At 45.1% G+C, this 19,214-nt stretch overlaps 1 protein-coding gene across 4 annotated transcripts in view; it reads left to right on the forward strand.

Annotated features, from left to right (window-relative positions):
• PLEKHD1 (pleckstrin homology and coiled-coil domain containing D1) overlaps window positions 1-13,657 on the forward strand; it is a 32,965-nt gene extending 19,308 nt beyond the window's left edge. For all 4 annotated transcript variants that reach the window (XM_033061677.2, XM_033061676.2, XM_033061675.2 and 1 more), the window contains 9 exons: window positions 841-932; window positions 2,777-2,829; window positions 4,015-4,109; window positions 5,047-5,140; window positions 6,327-6,505; window positions 6,960-7,092; window positions 8,865-9,009; window positions 10,929-11,078; window positions 11,471-13,657. In XM_033061677.2, the coding sequence (XP_032917568.1) occupies window positions 841-932; window positions 2,777-2,829; window positions 4,015-4,109; window positions 5,047-5,140; window positions 6,327-6,505; window positions 6,960-7,092; window positions 8,865-9,009; window positions 10,929-11,078; window positions 11,471-11,631 (1,102 nt within the window). In that variant the 3' untranslated portion in view covers window positions 11,632-13,657. The remainder of the gene's footprint in view (window positions 1-840; window positions 933-2,776; window positions 2,830-4,014; window positions 4,110-5,046; window positions 5,141-6,326; window positions 6,506-6,959; window positions 7,093-8,864; window positions 9,010-10,928; window positions 11,079-11,470) is intronic.
• Window positions 13,658-19,214: the final 5,557 nt, after the last annotated feature.

Here is a 19,214-nt window from a genome sequence, read left to right on the forward strand (position 1 = left end):
TTTTAACAGCTGTATTAAAGCCTAGCCTGTCTGTCAATCAGTAATGGGTATCTGCTCCACAGGCCCTTTTTTAGCTTTGCTTCATAAAGTGTTTGAGAGACCTTGAGATCCTCTGTCCAGTGGTCCTACAATAACACAAGGTGCTCTTTCAATATTCCTGCTTCCTTTAACATTCCCTACTTGGTAGCATCTTGTCTGGCTTTTATCTGTGGTTCTGCACTGTCAGGAAAAAGCACTTGACTCACAGTGTAGGCCAGACACCAAGTCCTAGTGGACTCCTTTAGCCGAGGAGGAGTTGATTGATTCCAGGAGGGATGACGGATACCAGAAAGACTGAAGGTAGAAGGCCATAGAAGAATTCAATAAGTGGTTGAAGTCTGAAGGGGAAGAATGACTCTAAAAGCAAGATATTGGAAAGGCTACAGAAGACAATGCTGCTGGCAGTGGGGAGTTACTAGAGTTAAAAGCTAAACTCTAGTTCTAAAGTCTGTCATTTAAAGGGTTCCAGGTATGTCCTGTTGCAGTTGGAGGCTGTGAATGTGCTGGATTGGTCTGGACAGTCCTCAAAATTAAGCTCAGTATCTCCAAAACACTGGAAAAAACATTTGAATAGCTGTGAGGTAGTAACAGGAAGCCCATGTATTTAAAAAAAAAATAAATTACTGAATGCCAGGGAAATTTCTCCAATTTGTTTGTGGAGAAAACTTTTAGAGAATCATGATCCCTCCCAACTGATGGGAGTCTGCATGTTAGAATTCCTTGGTAGGTTACTAGGCTGACTCCTAGTCTGTGGGACCTTGAGCTCTCTTACCTTGCCTGCTTTGTGTCTGCTCTGCCTAGGACCTGGAAGAATGCCCAGCTGGGAGAAGCCATGATTGAGAGCCTGGAAGCTCAAGGACTACAGCTGGCCAAGGAGAAACAGGAATATTTAGGTAGGAAACTCTTACTTTGAAAAGCCATAAAAGTCAAAATAGTAATTTTGCTTTTCCTGGAGTTGTCAGGGTGGTCAAGGCAGGCAGCTACAGGTTTTCTCTGGATGAAACTTTTGAGAAGTCAGCAGCTGAAATTCAGGTCTGAAGGGAATCAAAAAATGCAAAAATTGAGATGGGATCTGTGTAGAGTGTGAAGGAGGAACGTGCTTTGCCCATGCTACAGTCCTCCATGGCTCATCTGTGCAAACATTTGCCACCCCTGAGAGGTTTGAATGCGCTGGTTTCAGCTGCTCACAGGCAAACAGACAATACCTTTGTCTCCCTGAATCAGACAGGACTGATACTTCTGACGTTGGTCACAGCTTTTCATACATCACTTTTCTTTATCTAGCTGGTGGGTTTTTTTTCTTTTTTCTTACTCTGTGTTTGCTGACACTGTTCATATTGGAAGTAAGAGCATTTACATGGGCTTGTTTGAGGTATCTGATAGCAGTGGCTAATTTGTCACTGCTGTCTCTGGGGACAGTGGAGAAAGAACAGTTGCTCCAGATCAACATAAAATAATTTAGATATGAAGATAGGTAGATTATATAGGAAGAGCCAAGGAGAGTAGCTCTTTTAACTCAGGTGCCCTCTGAGTTACATCATTCCCCAGGTCTAAAAGACCTGTTAGAAACAGTAAAGTTTCATCAAAATATAATTTTGCAACTACCAGAGCAAACAAAAGGGCTTAAAAGACTAAAGAGGTCTTTAGTGTGGTAAGAGAAAAGGTGATGGAGGAACAGAGGAATACACATTCTGTGGCAAGCATGAGATATTTGGAATATAAAAAATACATATCACTGGGTTCTTTGGTCCGTGACAAGAACATTCAGAGCTGGTCAATTGTCACGGTTACTTTCTTTTGACAGGAACTATCTATTTCTATATAAGTGCTAAGGCTTCTGCCTCATTAGCCTTACCTTCAATGATCTGTGTCCATCCTGCAATAAAGCTTTGAGGTCAGGCACTGTTCCTGGAAGCAGTTCAAGGTTCTCTGGAGGAATACAGCTCTGAGGAATTTTTTGCATCCACACTGAGTTATTTTCCACCCAGCTGTGATCCAGGTTTCACTGGACTCTGAGGCCTGACCACGAGGAGTGTTTCTGTCTGGGTTGCTGTAAGTGTGGCTGAGAGCTGCCTGAGGCAGAGCCTCTGAGCTTGGAGCTAGCACAGCATAGTGCTGCAGGGTGAGGACCAGAGCACAGCCTCTGCTGGGCGTGTGTGCCTTCAGAGGACAAGAGCAACTGATGTTGAGGGGAACTGCTCTGTACAGCAGAAGTTTTGTGGCTAAGTCAGGGACTTATTTCTGGGCTTGGCTGGGACATCCCAAGGTGGCAATAGGGAGTTTGCAGTGCTGCCCAGAGGGCTAGGAAGAGGATGATGGGGCACTGAGCTGCAGGAAAACTGACTGCTGCTACATGTTGTGCGACCTTCTGCACTCACTTGACCTTTCTGTGCCTTGTTCCTTATCTGTGAAGCAGAGATAAGAATATTTTCCTGACTCAGCTAGAGGATGGTGAGGGGTAGTTCATTAATGCTCTTTAAGAACACTAAGAGAAAACCTTAGAAGGAGTGCAAAGCAATATGCTTGTTTAGTTTATTAAGTTATTTGGCAGGAGGGAACCTATAGAATATCCCATTAGTGCTGTCTCAGCCTTTGGAGCCTCCCAGACAGATACACACAAAGGAATAGGGGAATGCTCCGTTTTCAAGCTTCAAAAAGTCAGTGTTTCTTGTTTGTAAATATCCCAGGGATATAAAATGCTTTTCTCTGTGCTTGGACTTTTTTTGTGTGCTTGCAGATAAACTAATGGAAGAAACGGAGGAGCTGTGTCTGCAGAGGGAGCAAAAAGAGGTGAGTTCATCACAAGCCAACTTCCTTCAACTGCTGTGGGGCAGGGCTGGGAGGTTGGGACTTGTTGGTTTGAAGACATGTCAGTGTTCAGGGAGAGAGGCTTATGGAGGCACATGAATCTCCAGCCAGCCTCTGGGTCCTGTGGATGAAGAGAGGAATAAGACCTGTGCCATGAAATGGGTCATGGAGGTGTATCCCTGCTCCCTTTCCCTGTTACTTTCCATGCAGTGGGTTTGTTATAACTCCAGGAGGACCAGGGAGGAAGACCAAATGAAATTCATACTCACTGGATTGAATTACACAATTGTTATTTGGAAGATTCAAGAAGATTGTGATAATTAAGACCCATCTTCACAGTTAGAGAGCAAACATTGCTCTAGCATAGAGATACTGTTGTGAGAAACAAGGAGCACAAAAAACAATGTGGTTTGTTCTTTGGACACAACAGAGATGGGGAGAATAAAAAATGTTGCACTAGGGAAAAATCAAGAGAGCATTCCCTTAGATGTGACTATTATACCTTAATTTACCTAAAAATAGAATGGTTTGGGTTGGAGGGGACCTTAAAGACCATCTCATTCCAACCCCCCTACTATGGGCAGGGAGGGACTTCTTCCACTAGGTCAGGTTGCTTTATCAACTTTATAATTGCTTTTCAAACTATTCCTAACTTATAATTGCTTAATATAATAAAAGTAGCACATCCTTGTATTTACCAATCCAAATCTGATTTTTATAGCACCATCATGAAGTCATGGCAAGATAGCTGTGCAAATGGATTGTCCTATTATGCTGTTGGAAAGTCTGCATGGATATGGACCCCCATGTTACAGCATTGCAAAGTGCCTCATGCTCTTTTCTAGTTAATGCAAAATGACTGTTGCCTCTCCTTAGGAAAAGATGGCAATGCTGACTTAGGCTTCTCATGCCTATCTTTTTCTTGCATACATTTCTGGAGAGCTAAAATCCAAAAGTGACTTGGACACTTGCTTAGGGCTAAGCTCCACTTGCCTTTGCAGAGAGACGTCTCCTAATTGCCCCTGGACAAAAGTGTGGTGGAATCAGACACCCTGTAGCTTTACACAGCTTGGGTTAAATGCCATGTTAAAGTCCCAGGTGTTGTTAACAGGGAAGTCTCTCCCACTGTGTTGGCAGGGTACAATCCTGTCTTCTCTTTTGGAGCAGGAGCTTGAGCGTCTGAACCAGATGCTGGAAGCCGAGAAGCAGCGTTTTGAGGAGGTGGTGCGGGAGCTGCGGCTGGAGCAGGAGGAGATCAGAAGGTACAGCAGCAGGAAAGGAAAAGGACACAGCTGCCACACCAGGCAAAAGGACTGCTGCAGTGGTGAATCAAAACACTCTAAAACCCACCTATCTTGTGCATGTAGGAAGGAGATGCTACATGGACCAGAACAGGAATGGTTGTGGGCTCTTTACCTGCATTTGCTATTGCTTGTGTGACCAGTAGAATACAGCTTAGCTTCATTTTGCACTCAGGCCTCCAGCAATTTAATTCAAAGTGCTGGGACACAAGCAACCCCCAGATTAGTTGGGGTAGCATGGCAATGGACAGGTGCAAGAGAAGATTTCAGAGAGGCAATTAGTTTAAACGACTGAGCAGCTATGTGGGGTCCAGACATTTGGATCTAGTTTTCCATCATCAGCTGAATGACAATAGATGTATGATAATGTTGCCTCACCAAGATTAGTTTTGTCATTTTTAAAGTTAACTATGAAAAATATGAGCATCAAATGTTTTTACAAATAGAAGGATCCAAGTACTTTGCCCAGAGTGTTGAAAGGACATTTTTTTTTTTGCCATTGCTCTTTTTTTCCCCCCTTTTTCTCCCTAAGTAACATCTCAGAAAAGCCAGTGTGGTTTTGCAAACCATTTTTGTTCTCACAGGCTCTGCTTAGCTGTGACTGCCCTGTCTGAGCTCTTTCAGTTGTAACCATGGCTCTCCAGCCCTTGCTGGAGAAGCACAGTAGCTGTTGGGCTGGGTTTGATGATCAAGGAGGCACAGTGAAGTTCCTGGACACCTGTAGTGTGTCCAAGGCAGGATGTGATGCTTCCTGACAAACTCCTGGCTCTCCAGGACTGGCTATACCAACTGATGGTTGCAGGTCCTGCACCAGGAGACCCACAGCCTGCACAGCCTGGGCACAGTCTGTGGGGCTACTGTTCCCCTGCAATAGCTGCCACCCTTTCTGCTTCTTTAGGGAGCTGGAGCTCACAGCCCGCTCCCTCAAAGGAGTGGAGGAAGAAAAGAAAGAGCTGCGAAGCCTGACACAGTCCTTACAGAACACCCTAGAGGTGAGTGACCACTCCTCCCCTCTGAGTGACAGCATTTTAGCCTGAAAGCAATGCTGTCCCATGGAATGAATCCAACATCTACCAATGCAGAGTTGAAGCGCTGTACAGGTGAACAGGTTCATTCGGTAGCTGATATGAACATCAAAATCCCCAGGAAAGGATGAGAAATGGCACAGGGCACAACTGAACCAAGATTTTCTCAGCAGTCCCAGGTGACATGGTGGTAGGACAATAACCATAATAAGTTGTAGTTCAGAACTAGGTGGAACAGTAGAGAGAGAATTTTCACCAGATGGGTGGGCAGGCAGTCGGAAAGGCTGAGGAACCTTCATCACGGACTGTTGTCAGACTGAACAGCCACAGCTGACCACATCCTGCTGTGCTGACAACCAACATGACCTTAAGTCTATGAATAGCTTTTTTTTTAACTGCGCCTCCCTACCTGGGAGAAATTGAAGCAGCAAGGGGCATTCTTTGTTCACAGAAGGGAGCATGATTCCCAAGGAATTCATGTACTACATGAGAATCTAGGAAAGTCTTGATGTATTAAATTCTTTCTTTATTGATGGATTTGTGGAAAGTGTCTTTTCTAAATTTATATTGTTTGTGAAATTTCCACACAGTCGGCATTCTGAATCTTCAAGGTCATCTTTAATTTTTGTGTCAGATCCTGAAAGTTTGTCCAAAAATCTGTTCCTTTGAGCTCTTCTCCTTGCCCGCAATTATGAAAAAAAAAAAAAAAAAAAGGGAAAAGTATGGAAGTACCATTCCTGCCCTAATTGCACAATGAACACTTCAACGGCAAACAGTGTGATGTGTTTATTGCCCACAAGTACCACAGAGGGGATGCCTCCAGTTCCCACTAAGGAGCAAGCAGAGCAGGGAAGGCAGGGAAGCTGCCTGCATCTGTGATGCACCAGGGAAGCACAAGTTCCACCCCCTGAGCTGTGTCCTTACTAGCATATCACATCAAAGGAGCCTGCTGGTTCACTCCTGGGTAGCAAAGGCTATGGTGGAGGCTTGCTCCCCTTGAACCAGGTATGAAATGAAACCCAAATTTAGTTATTCCCGTGTTTAACCTGAATGAGGCGTAAGGATGGTGGCATTCAGTAAGGAAGAACCAGGCAGGAACAGGAGCAGAAATGTTAGACTTGGCTGATACTCACAATCTCTGTTCTTCTTCAAGGAGCTCTCCCTGGAAAAACAACAAATGCTGGAGATGCTGGAAGAAAATGAGAGCCAGGTCCCAACTCCAACCAGCCCCAGCAAGGAGCAAAGCCCCAAGTGGGGACTGCACTGCAGCCTGCGACAGATTGAAGAGAAGATGCAGCAACTTCTGCAGGAGAAACTCCTGGCAGAGAAAAGGTGAAGTGATGTGACTGTCTGCTGACTTGCTTTTTGGTTGCCAGCACCAGACAAGTCTGGAAGCTTGTCTGGTTCCTATGGCACAAGTTCAGGTTACAAATCCTTCAAAGAAGACAGAGTGAGGCAGGGCAGCTGAACTTGCTCCCAGTTGGACCTGCTCCTTTCAAACCAGGGCTTGGGCATGTGGAGCTGTTCATGGCCTGTCCTTAATGAGTGTTTGGTGCTCCTGGGCCTCTTCTGGGAGATGAGAATGTTCCATTCAAGAACTGTCCACCTGGCTTTCTCCAGCCATGCCTGTGTTACTGGAATGGAGCACACAGGGCTCCTGTTAGTGCCTCTCTGCTCTGGGCAGTCAGGTAGTTGAGCATGCCCCACCATGATACTGAGCTCCTTTCCTTCCTGTGAGTTGCCTGGGGTGGGTATGGTCATCTTTCTTTGCTGTGCCATGCACCAGGATGAAGGAGAATGAGGAGCGGTCTCGAGCACTGGAGGAGGAGCGGGAGTTTTACTCTTCCCAGTCGCAAGCGCTGCAGAACTCGCTCTCGGAGCTGACTGCAGAGAAACAGCAGGCAGAGAGAGACCTCAAGGTATCCCCTGTGTATATCACATATTGCTGTCCCTGGGCTCAGAGTGCTTCCATTTGCTCTTTCAGTTCATTCCCTGTCAAGCCAAACTCTCGGTTTTATTTAGTTTTCACGTTGTGGTCATAAATCTTCATTAGCTGTGCTTCATATTGCCAACTGTATCCTGGCCTGCATGCAAAGCAGAGTAGCAGGCAGGGCAAGGGAGGTGATTCTGTCCCTCTGGTAAGACCCCACCTGCCGTGCTGCATCCAGCTCTGGAAGGACATTGCCCTGTTGGAGTGAGCCCAGAGGAAGACCACCAAGGTTCTCAGAGGGCTGGAGCACCTCTCCTGTGAGGACAGGCTGAGAGATTGGGGCTGTTTGGCCCAGGGAAGAGAAAGCTCTGAGAAGGAAACCTTATAGCACTTCCAGTGCCTAAAGGTGTCTACAAGAGAGCTGGAGAGGGAGTTTTTACAAGGACGTGTAGTGATAGGACAAGTGAGATTGGCCTCAAACTGAAAGAGGAGAGGGTTAGATTCAGTATTAGAAAGAAATTCTTTACTGTGAGGGTGGTGAGGCATTGAAACAAGTTGCTCAGAGAAGTTGTGGATATTCCATCCCTGGAAGCATTCAAGACTGGGTTGGATGGAGCTCCGAGAAACCTGGTCTAGTGAAAATTAGCACTCCCCATGGCCGAGGGGTTGGAGTGAGATGATCTTTAAGGTCTCTTCCTACCCAAAGCACTATGATACCATGGTAACATATGAAATTGCCATCTTATATCTATGTAGTACTACTATTTATTTTTGTATCCTGAAGCCTGATTAATCCATTCAGTACAAGTCTTTTAGTTTGCTACTGTGAAAGCATAATCTATAGATGGAGGCAAGGAAAAAAGTAAAAGAGGAAGGTAGACACAATCAAGAATAAAGATCATTTCAAAGAAATGCTAATATGGATGTTGCAGAACTGAGCAGACATCTTCCTTCCTCACTTGTGCTCAGAAAATGAACCTTAAGACTTTTAAGTCTTTAGTAACCTCTGCAAGAACTTGAGTTCAAAAGCAGAGGAATTCAGTTGAGGGACCAGCCCTCCTTTGTAACAGACAATTCATTAATATATGCAAAGGTAACTGGTTAATGTATGGTATTTTAATTAAATCTACATAGTGTAAAAGTTATGTTAATAATTGGCTGTTTGACACTCAATGTCCTGGTACAAATATTTTGTCAAAAAAAACTCCAAGTTATTCTTTTTCCTGCACCTCCAATATTTTCTTATCTTGTAACCTTCTGATTGGCCAGACTAAGGCTAAGTTGACCTAAGCTGAATAGTCTTTGTCATTTGCTAAACCTAGTACTGTATTTCTAACTTCTCTTGTGTCTGTTTCTGAAACTAAGCACTGTACATCCCTCTGTGGGAATTGACTGCCTTTATCTCAAGTCTGTCTCAGCTGGATTGATGTCCTTCTGTTCCTGCTCAGCTGCAAGTACTTGCATTAGCACAAATTCATGTGTTGAAATACCATCTCTGATTCCATATGGTTTATGCAATAGGAGAAAAACTGTGAAAAAATAAATCAGAGTAAAAGAGAATTACTAGAATAGTCTGGACTTCAGATTCTGTCTGAAGACATGAGAAGTGACTTTATGTTGCCTTGCAATATTTCTAGGGATTTCCATAATTGCTGTCTTTTAATTTTCATCCATGGCAAGTCCCTCAGAGACCTTGTGAGTTACCAGGTTGTTTACTGAGGAAACAAGCTGTTTTTCAGCAATTCCTGTTTTCTTCCTCAGGCTGAAGTGAAGGTACGAATGGATCTGGAGAGAAGACTGAGAGAAGCTGAGGAAGCGTTGCAAAGCTTGGAGCAAGGCTTAAATTCTCTGAATTGCAACAAGGAGAAAGAGAGGAAGATGAAAGCAGATGTCAGTAACTTGAGAAGTAAGTTAGCCATCCATCCTCTCTACTGATGAGCAAACTCAGGAGAGGAAATATTTCTACTTATCTTCCCAGACACAAAAAAAAGATTCCAAATTAGCAAAGCTGCACATGAATGTGATCTCCCAACTTCTTGTATCTCCATCACACCTCCCCTTTGAGGAGCCATAACGTGCTATGCAGGTAGTTGGTATTTTGCCCTCAAAGGATGCTGAAATTATTCCAGCCTCTCAAAGGAGCATGAAATTATTCTAGCCTTCTCTGTTGGGTGGAAGGCAAATCTAGAGATGAGCAAATACTTTCCAAAATGTCAAGCAGGGAAGCTGTGGCAGAGCTATATAAACTGACTAAATCTGAGTTACAAGGAATCCTCTGATTCCCCTCAAGGCTTTATTTCTCAGCCTTGATTACAAGAATAACACCAGTTTAAGGAGGCCCATGGTTGCTGTAGCAACGTGCTGGTAGGTGACCCAGAAGGTGAAGTTTGGATCTTTACTCAGAGCTGAATCACAGCATCAGCCCAGCACTGCAGTGCAGGGCCAGGTGTAAGACTGATGCTCCTTACAGGTTACTCCTGTTTCTTTGCCTTTTTTTGCTTTGTTTGGGTTGGGTCTTTTTGGGTTCTCTTGTGGGGGCATTACCCTGGCATTTGGCTTGGGAACTGACATTAGCAGCTTAAATTGAATGGAATCTTGCTTGTTTTCCATGCTCAAGTTATAGTGCAGGGAGAAGCATTTATGAAGATACTGTGTCTGTACAGTTAAGGCTTCATTTCAGTGAAGGGTGAATGTACTGGGCCAGTGCAGAAAAGTCAAAAAGTCCTGTGTGTTCTGAGCACTGTTAGATAAATAGGGATAAGTAAATGTATAAATAGTTTTATATCTATTCACACACTTATAATTTTTATATAAATTTAAATAAAACAAATATCTGTTAGTTTCTACAAAATATTTCTCAATGGAAAAAAACAGGCATGATTCTGAACTTCATCCCACTGGCTCAGAGCCATGGTAAGAAAACAGAGCTAAAGTGGATGTGTTGAGCTCAGCATTCAAGTAGAGCGTTACAGGGTGTAAGTGAATAACTGGCACTGAATGTCTCCTGATATTTCCAGCCTTAGATTTTGGGGGATGTTTTCTTCAAAAGAGTAAACATGTACTGATGAGCAGAGCACTACAGAAAATAAGGGACCAGCAATGTTTCCCATAACATTAGTCCCAGCACAGATTAGGTCAGTCCTTCCAAGTGGTTCCTGCAGCTCTGCCCTGCTCTTTATAGAAGAGTTTGGTCGCATTGGCACATGATGCCTTTGAACAGCAAGGGACCAGCAACAGGCAGGAGGACAGCAAGACTGTGGTCAGACCATAAGAAGGGAAATGGGCCAGGAAAAGCAGTTTGTGTTGCAGATCAGGGTAGAATAATGTCAGAGTTTGGACATGGGGCTTTTCTTGGAGCTCATAATATATGTAACTATGTGCCAGTATTTGCCGTACTATGGCCTGGACATGTGTGCCTGTGCTGGTGTTGCCAACACCTTCCTTTCCCAGTTAGACCTGACTGGTTTTAGATGTCCTTCTAAGAAAGTATGATGAGCAAGGCGTTAGAGTTGAGAAGTTTTATCACAGTATCAAAGGCTTTTGGCAGTTGAATCATGAGCAGTTGTGAGAACTACTGATGTGGAATGGATGGCTGCAGTTCTTTCTAAATTTGAGTACGCATTTGTTAGGAACTGGAGGTTTTAGTCACTTTGGAAATGAACATTTGAAAATATCCTTTCTGATGATATTCTGGAGCTTTATGGATTGTTGCTCATGAAGGTCATGGTTACCTGGCTCAGCCCATCAATGAGTGTAGTCCCTCATGGCTGGTTCATTGCTCGGACTGTCTGTCCCTTTGCTGTTACGGCGGTGTTCTCTCCCCAGAGTTCTTTGAAGAGTGCATCCGCAATGCTGAGCTGGAGGCCAAGATGCCTGTGATCATGAAGAACTCCGTGTACATCCACAAGGCTGCCACTCGCCGCATTAAGAGCTGCCGCTTCCGCTGCCGGAGAACCAGCGCTTCATGGAATGACAGTAGGTATCCATCGGGCAGCCTTCTGCTTTGCATCCTGCAGCAGCAGGTGTGTGCCCATGGGGCTGGCACAGCAGTAAAGTCTGCAAATGTTGCTTGTGTTTCATGTTCCTTAGCAGCAGAATGGAGCCACAGTGCTCCCTTCCCTTTCCCAGAGAGCAGGCACTGAGCCTTGTACTCATTGCCCATTTCTTTACATATGTTGAAACTAAACTTCTGTGATGGTTCTGAGCCCCTAAAAGCCATACTTATATATGACTTGATTAGAATGCCTATTCACAGACTGAGTTAGGCTCAGTCATGTTGGTCACATGGCTTGTGAACTGTAGTGAAGCTTTTTCTTCAGTTTGCCCTGATGGAGAGTGCTTACCTTTCTGTGCTGTTCTTGTTTCAGTGAAGCAGTCCCAGTCCTTCATCTTCTCGCATGCAGAAGCTGAAAATATTGAAGAGCTGAAAGAAGCAGCCAAAAGACTGAGCCGGGACCAGCGCTTTAGGAAAACTATTTATCAAATCATGAGGTCACAAAAGGATTCTGCTTCAGGGGACAAAAAGTGACTCTTCCTGGGAGGGGGCTTCTGAGATCAACCTGCCATTCAGCTCCGCAAAAGTTACAGCCTTGGGCAACTAGGCTCAGAAGGGAGATTTGCCATTTGGTGGGGAAGATGGGGGAGAGTTGTGTGTAGGCAATCCCTTCAGTTATTGGCTTTGCTTTAGTTTGAGTGCTCCCTGCAGCCCAGCAGACCTTCTCTGCTGATCACTCCAGACCTGTTTGCTTCAGCTGCTTACATTAAGCCTTGTTTTGCCAAGATGCCACAGTCGGTGTTAAAGTGAACCAGAGACCATAGCTTAGGAAGTGCCTCTCCTTTCCTTCTGAGGAAGCCTTTAGCAGCCTATGCTCCAGCTAGTGTAATCTCCTCAGCTGAACACAGCTCACCCTGTTCTGCCTGATCCCCTCCAGGACATGGCTCACTGCACACTCTCAGTCACTCAGCACTTCAGTGGGGCATGTTTCCTGAAGACTGCAGCAGTCCCAGCCTCCCAAGCAAAAGTAGAAAACACAGGGCCAAACTTTTTGTCTTGATGCTACATCATTTCAAGCAAACAGCAACAACACAAGGTGAAGACAAGGAGGATGCTGTGGATTTGGGTCCAAGGAGGATCATGTACAGAGAAGAGCTCATAGGTAACTCAGTGGCATTAATGCAAGCTGGAGGGAGGGTTCTGTTGTGTTGATGGTGGGTAGAACATTCCAGGGCCAACTTTGCACATTTTTTGCGCTGGGACATCTAGCTATGTCAGAACAGGGGAATATGTGCTAGGGAAGGTGTTGGCTATTGGCCACCTATTCCTCAGTGTGAAGAAGCCTTTGACTCAGTTTTGATGGCTTCGTCAACACCTCTGTAAAATGAGTTGGAGGGCAGGAGGGTGAGGACTGTCCAGCAACAAAACCTACTACCACGTCAGGCAAGCTGTCAGGGCTGTGGGAGTACAGGAGAGGAGTTTTGTTGTGGAACCCCTTGCAGCCTCTCTCACTATTTTAAGCAAGCAGTTGGCTAATAATTACCATGCTGTAGAAACAGCACTGCCTGGTGCTTACAGAGCACAGGATAAGAATGCTCAGAGTGACACCCAGTTTTCTCCTGGGTAGTCATTGGGAAGAAATAGACAAAACAAAGGTGAATAAAGTTAGCAGCAGAATCACAGTTAGGATTTAGGGGGTAGTGCAGATTTACTGTACCTTTCATGGCATCAGGCCCCCTGGGTATTATGGATGTCCAGTAACTCACAGGTAGTTGCTTGCTACTGTCCCATTCAGGACTGTGACATTGTCCACTCACAGCCTTTGGCTTCCGGCCACCTACATAATTCCCTACCAATTTAGTGTTGTTCCTAGGGAGAAGTCAAGGATGAGGCTGGGAAGCAAGCCTTGGCTTACCAGCCAGAGGAGAGAGGTTAATGCTGGGTGAAGGAGCATCCTGTGATTGTGTGATGCTTCTGGATAGAATCATTCTAGTGTGACCAGAGGAAAAGATTTGGAAGCACAGCCTATACTTTCCATTTCACTCCTTCCGCCAGGCATTGGGAGGTTTCATCCAATCAGAGGATCCAGCACTGAAGGATGACGTTTTTGTGATAATAGGTGATATGGTAGGAGAAGATTGTTTCCATCCTTCCTTAGTGTACCCGATCCTTCTGTGGTTTATCTGCTTGTGTTTATATGCTAGAAAGCCACAAATGAATTCTTGCTTCTATAAGGCTGAAGGGCTGTGGTAAAGCAATACAGAAATGTTTTTTTCCTTTATGCTGTTCCCAAATCATCTCTAGCTGTTTTCCAGTTACAAGGTCTATGTTAGGTGATGCTGGAAGGGACAGAATAAAGGATAGCTAGGGAATGCATCTGTAATTCAGGCAGTTAGGAAAATGACCCTGTGGCCTGTGGATACAGCATTTTTGTTCTATGACCATCAAAGCCATGATATCTGACTCTTCAGAAGTATTGTATGCAGGAGGTAGCCACATCAGGTCTTCCTTTACTGTGCGTATTGACAGCAATAAGTAAATAAAAGTTATGCTGACACTAGAATGAATTCCTGTGTGTTCTTGATACACTGTCACCAAAATGATGTTAAATTGTCTCTGCAGGAGTTCAAACAAATCATTGTGACACTCTCATTTCCTGCCAGCGCAGTTCCTCTGCTTCACCGAGTTGCCGTGTTACGTGCTTTAACATCACCTCTCAGAAGGATGGGCTGTATTTAAAAAGCTTTCACCCTTGCTACCCACTTCCACTTTTAAATCTATTTTATGTGATTTTATCACATCTGAAGCAGAAAGTTCCCACTTGCTTACCTGAAGTCAGTGAACAACTCTGTGTGTAACCAGCAAGACGTGCCCTGAGCCGCCTGTGAGGAGCTGCTTTCCATCAGTCATTCCCTGCTGCACAGAAATCTATTACCCTGTAATCTCCCTGGCAGAGCCAGCACAGAGCTGCATCTGTGCACCACAGCATCTTAATTGACTGTCTCCTTTCAAAGGAGATAGAAATTTCTGATTTCAATGTTCTCTGTGTATTTTTAATGCAATGCAGTAACAGGAAGATGGCTTAGGGAGCAACTCGCCTCTGTTTAAATAACCTCCACTAGTAATCCTGGATTGCTTTCTTCTGGCGGGAAAACCGGGAATGAGGTAATTACTTCCTCCAATGAGAAGAGTTCTCTAACTTTTTCTCTTGTGTCTCAGGATAGAAGAAAATATAGAATGGTTTACACCTTTAAGATTTCACTTCAGGAGTTGCAGAACAGCTAGACTGGCTCTGAAAAGTTTGTGGCCATTGTTCACCACCTCCACCATCTGGGTAATACCCGGGAATTTCTTTTCCCTCTGAAGACCTTCCCTTGTTGTTCCTGTCAGACACTGCCAAATATGAAGCCTGCTGATTCTCCTCTGCATTGTCTTGGCTACTTTTAACAGTGTGAAGGATGGCTCCTGTTAAAGGTTCAATTAACTGATTTAAGGGCTAACGTCATCCACCTTGTAAGATGCACAGGCTGTTTCAGTCCCTAGTGAAGAAGAGTGGTTCCTGCTGAAGTGCCCAGTGCCCCAAGGCTTTGCTCTTGCACAGAAGTAAATGTCAGAGAAAGGAAGGCAGCCCTAGCCCTGCTCCCCCAGTCTGTGCTGCTTCTAAAGCAGAGAAAGTGGATAAGAAATGGAAATTGCCTTCAGGGTCAGAAGTCAATAATAAAGGACAAATGGTTGCTGGTGTGTGCTGTGCATGGCACACAATTGACATAGGCTGGTAGCGGTTTTCAGAGACAAAGTATGACTTTTCTTTAGCTCCAGATAGTAGGGAGGCTTTCTGATCAGGACTTAGTGTAATATTAGTGTAACTCTATGGAAATAAGAGGATAAATTTCCATAGGAATAGTCTGTTTTGTATCTTATCCGTGCAGTTACTTCTTGTGGCTGTTAGAGGGACAGAAGCTGGCTCATGTTGTATCTGGTAAGGAGATGTTTGCTCCCAGGAAAGTGGCTCACACTCTGAAAGCCTTGTCCAAGGCAGGGGCTTGCCAGGACACTTGGTGCTCCTTGGTGCTGGTGTGCCTGTGAAGGATGCCTTAATTCTGGCATCTTCTTCCTCATGCACAAGGACAACTGTGCAGTTTTTCACCAAGGCTGTGTACAATTTTTTATCCACCTAGTCTGAGCATGGCTTTGAACAGGTGAAATGACCAAGCCCAAGGAATTGTTGTAGTGAGTCACCTGAGAGCTGGGTCTGAGGTGGCCTGTTGGGGTGACAGTCACTGTGAGTTCAGCCACTATGTGAGGTTTGTTGGAATAATCTGCAGTGCCTGTCTGTGCACTGAGATAACATCCCTTTGTCTATATTAAGTAACACTTACTTCTTACTGCAAGCTTAACTCCATAGCCAAAATGCAGAAAGATCCAGCTGAGTACTCAGTCAGGTCTGTGAGTCCTTCCTGCTCTTTGCAGGATGCACTGTAGTGCTTGAACCAACATAGAGATTTTGGGGCTTTTTTCAGTGTTAGCAGATCTGACACCTCAGAGGGAGGAAAATGATACAGGCCATTTTGTGGGGGTAACAAAGGCACCTTTTGCTAACTCAGAGGTGTTGCAATAAATAACTCAGCAGGGTCATGTGCTCTTATTTTGCTGTATCCTGAAAACTGCAAACTTTGCATTGCTTAAAATACTAAGTGAACTCTGCTTACCCTTGAGTTCTTCTTGACTGCACCCCTGCCTCAGACCTCTCCTTGGAAACCACCCAAGAGTGGTGGAATATGTCCTCTCCAAAGTTGCTCTTCTCACTGTTTTTTTTTCATCATTAATTCTGGGGTGGGAGAGATCTCCATGTTCCTCCTTACATCTCCTGGCCCACAGGAGATGCAGCCCCTGCCTCTCCAACATGAGGAAACCAGGTTCTGTTTTCTGTTGTGGGGTTTTTAATCTAAATTCTGCAGAACAGGAACTAATATTTTTGACATCTCCAAAATAAGGGGGTTTTAAAATAAGCTGTTTGTGGTGGATGTGAGAAAACAACTCCCTGCAATGGAATTAGGCCCTGTTCAAAAGAAATTCTGGCTCTCAGCCTAGATGGAGTAAGGCTGGAGGCTCATGTCAGTCACTGCTGAAAGCACAGCTATAATCAGGACGATAGTTTGTTCGCCAGAAGTCTATCTTTGGGGACAGTTCACAGAGTATTCGAGTTCCCTGGGTGGCAGAGATGGGCTGTGCTTTTAGGTGCACTACTCTTACTAGCAATAAAAGAAGGTGAGAATGCTGTGGCTTTTGTACGAAAGCAGGCTTTTAATGCAAAGATGGCCAGAAATTGATTGGATTGTACAGTAATTTCACGATTATAAGCCGCACTGATTATAAGCCGCACTTCTGGGTTTCAGCAACTTTTTGGTTTTTGTCCATACATAAGCCGCACCTGATTATAAGCCGCATGTTACAATACAGAGTGTGATAAAAGGTATCTGTTCTATCACCATCTGTTGAGGGTGGGGACAGTGATCCTTATCTCAATGGCAGATAATTTGCTAATGGGCCATCCATTGAAACCAGGCAGGGCATTGTTCTTTATCTTTTCACACCCCATCCTTCCTCCAGCGAGTCATTGTCTGCTAATGGCCCATTGAGTCCCACTGTGTGACTGATAAAATTACTGCATCCCATTGGAAGTTGCTCCAGCCAGGGGGAAGAGCCCAACATTTCTTACCAAGATAAAAACAGAGGTTTTGGGACAATAAGGTAGCCCCTTTCTCCACTGGACTCCAGAGGAAAACCAGATTTCTCCACATCACCACTGGACCTCCAGAGGGAAACTGCACCTTCTCCAGGAGCACTGCTCCAACTGAGCCACATCTGTCACTGCAAGGGGACTGCAATCACCATTTAATGGGACTGCTACCAACACCCTGCCTGACGGTGTCAGGTTGTACTCTGACTGTGTCAGGGTTTGGAGTTTGTTTCTTTGTAGTACTGTATTTCTATTTTAATTTCCCTAGAAAAGAACTGTTATTCCTAATTCCCATATTTTTGCCTGAAAGCCCCTTGATTTCAAAATTATAATAATTTGGAGAGAGGGGGTTTGCATTCTCCATTTCAAAGAGAAACTCCTGCCTTTCTCAGCAGACACCTGTCCTCCAAACTAAAACAGCAACTTTTTGTTCTTTGTCCATATATAAGCCGCACCTGATTATAAGCCGCACTTTGGGTTCGGACCAAAATTTTAGTCAAAATGGTGCGGCTTATAATCGTGAAATTACTGTAACTTGCTTGGGAGTAGCCACTGTTTTAATTTCTCCTTTCCTTTCCTGATTCTGCCAAAGGCAGATGCAGGTGATGGGAAGGTGAGGAGGCTTCAAGAGGAAGGATATTGAAAGGCAGGAGTGCAGCAGGTGTGACTAAAAGCTGGAGCACTGCTGATGGAAGGTGTGTGATGTGGCAAGCAGATTTCAATAACCAGAAGACACCTGTTCCATTTCCCAGTAAGCAAAAAGCTTACTGACTCCAACAAAGGAGTCCAGCCCCAGGTACTCAGAGAAAAGGAGTCTACAGCTAAAGCCCTTTTTCCCCCTCCCCAGTTTTTCCTCCCTCTTTTCCCTCTCTCCATACATGAGGCATGCCCTGTGATGCAGGAATATGATCCCTGTGATTCAGGGATACGCTTATGGTTATTCTTGTGGATAGCTGTGTTTACACAGAGGCTGCTCAGGGGAGCTAAAAAGGTGCTGGAAAGGTTTTGGGTATCTAAACATGGACTGGGAGAGATTGGAAATTCCTGTTACTCTCAAGGGATTTGGATATGCAGAAACTCTTCTAGCCTGGAGCAGCAGCCTTCTAGATCCCTCTCTGATCAAATGTGTGGTACTTCAGAGAGATGCTGCAACCCACGAAGGGATGTGGGAAATGGCAGTGGAGGCTGCTTTTCTTTCTGCCTCTTCTCCTCCTAAATTTCTTTCACAGTGGTTTCCGCCCTTACACAAATACATATCAAGTGTGGTTTAATGTGGAACTTATATTAAGAGAAAGAATGTGCAGGCAGAACTACATTTCCTGCCTGTGTAGGGGGAACGTGAGCTCCAAAATGAGGACAGAAAATTCTCAGCCATTCAAAGGTATCACAGATGGGTAAAATAATGGTGCTTATCATATATATCAAGCTTGGATAAGGGGGACTAATGGAATACACTGTATCTGAAGCTTTGCAGTAAGGGAAAATGAATTTGTTTGGAGAAGGAAATGTTTTAGTCCCTTGCCCTGGCTGATGCTGAAGGAACTAGAAGGGAATGTGCACACTTAGTCCACTTGTAGCATGTGGCTCCTGGTGCAGGCATGGAATTGGTTTGGTGGCTTCTAGCTACACAGAAAACCCCTCCAGCTATGATCAACTGCTGCTGAGTTGTAGCCCTGTTCAGAAACAGTGGCTGTGAATCCAAGGAGCACCCTCAGACCTGGATGCCGCAAAGGATGTGCATGATAGCCCTCCTGACACTCACAGCATCTCCATGTCATGAGAGCCTTTGGCTTCCCCTTGCCCATGGGCATGAGCCCAGCTTGCAGCTCTGCTGCCACCCAGGAGCAGAGAGCCCCATGCCCACAGCCTGAACTGCTCCTGCCACCTCAGGATTTCAGCATGCTGAGGCAGACCTTGCCACCAAGATTCCAGCAGCAGAATGGGAGGAAGCAATTTTAGTGAGCCAGCCTTAGGAAAGGCTACTGGGAATAGGGATGGGAGCTATTCTATTCCCTTCCTGAAGGGAGAAGAGCATCTCCTGATCCTGGCCCCCATAGTGCTCTGCTATAAACACCTGGTTCAGCTCCTAAGGGCAGCCTGGCTCTCAGGGGAGCTGCATGTGGGCTCTGCTTCATTCCCAGACCAGGGAAGCAGAGAAGGGCAAGAGAGAACAGCTGCTTTACAGGTGAATGGGAAAGAAAGAACAGTCCTAGCAGGGAAGCAAAGAATAGCTGTTGTGGGTAGAACCCTGCAAAGGAATGGAGTGTCCTGAAGACAGGTGGGAACAGACCTGAAATATGCTTCTGGGCCTTGGTCCTGGTGCAATGCTGGAGTTTCCATCCTGTCAGTACTTGAAGAGGATCACAAAGCTAGCAAA

Source organism: Catharus ustulatus, chromosome 6 (assembly GCF_009819885.2).
Source record: "Catharus ustulatus isolate bCatUst1 chromosome 6, bCatUst1.pri.v2, whole genome shotgun sequence".
Classification (NCBI taxonomy): domain Eukaryota; kingdom Metazoa; phylum Chordata; class Aves; order Passeriformes; family Turdidae; genus Catharus; species Catharus ustulatus.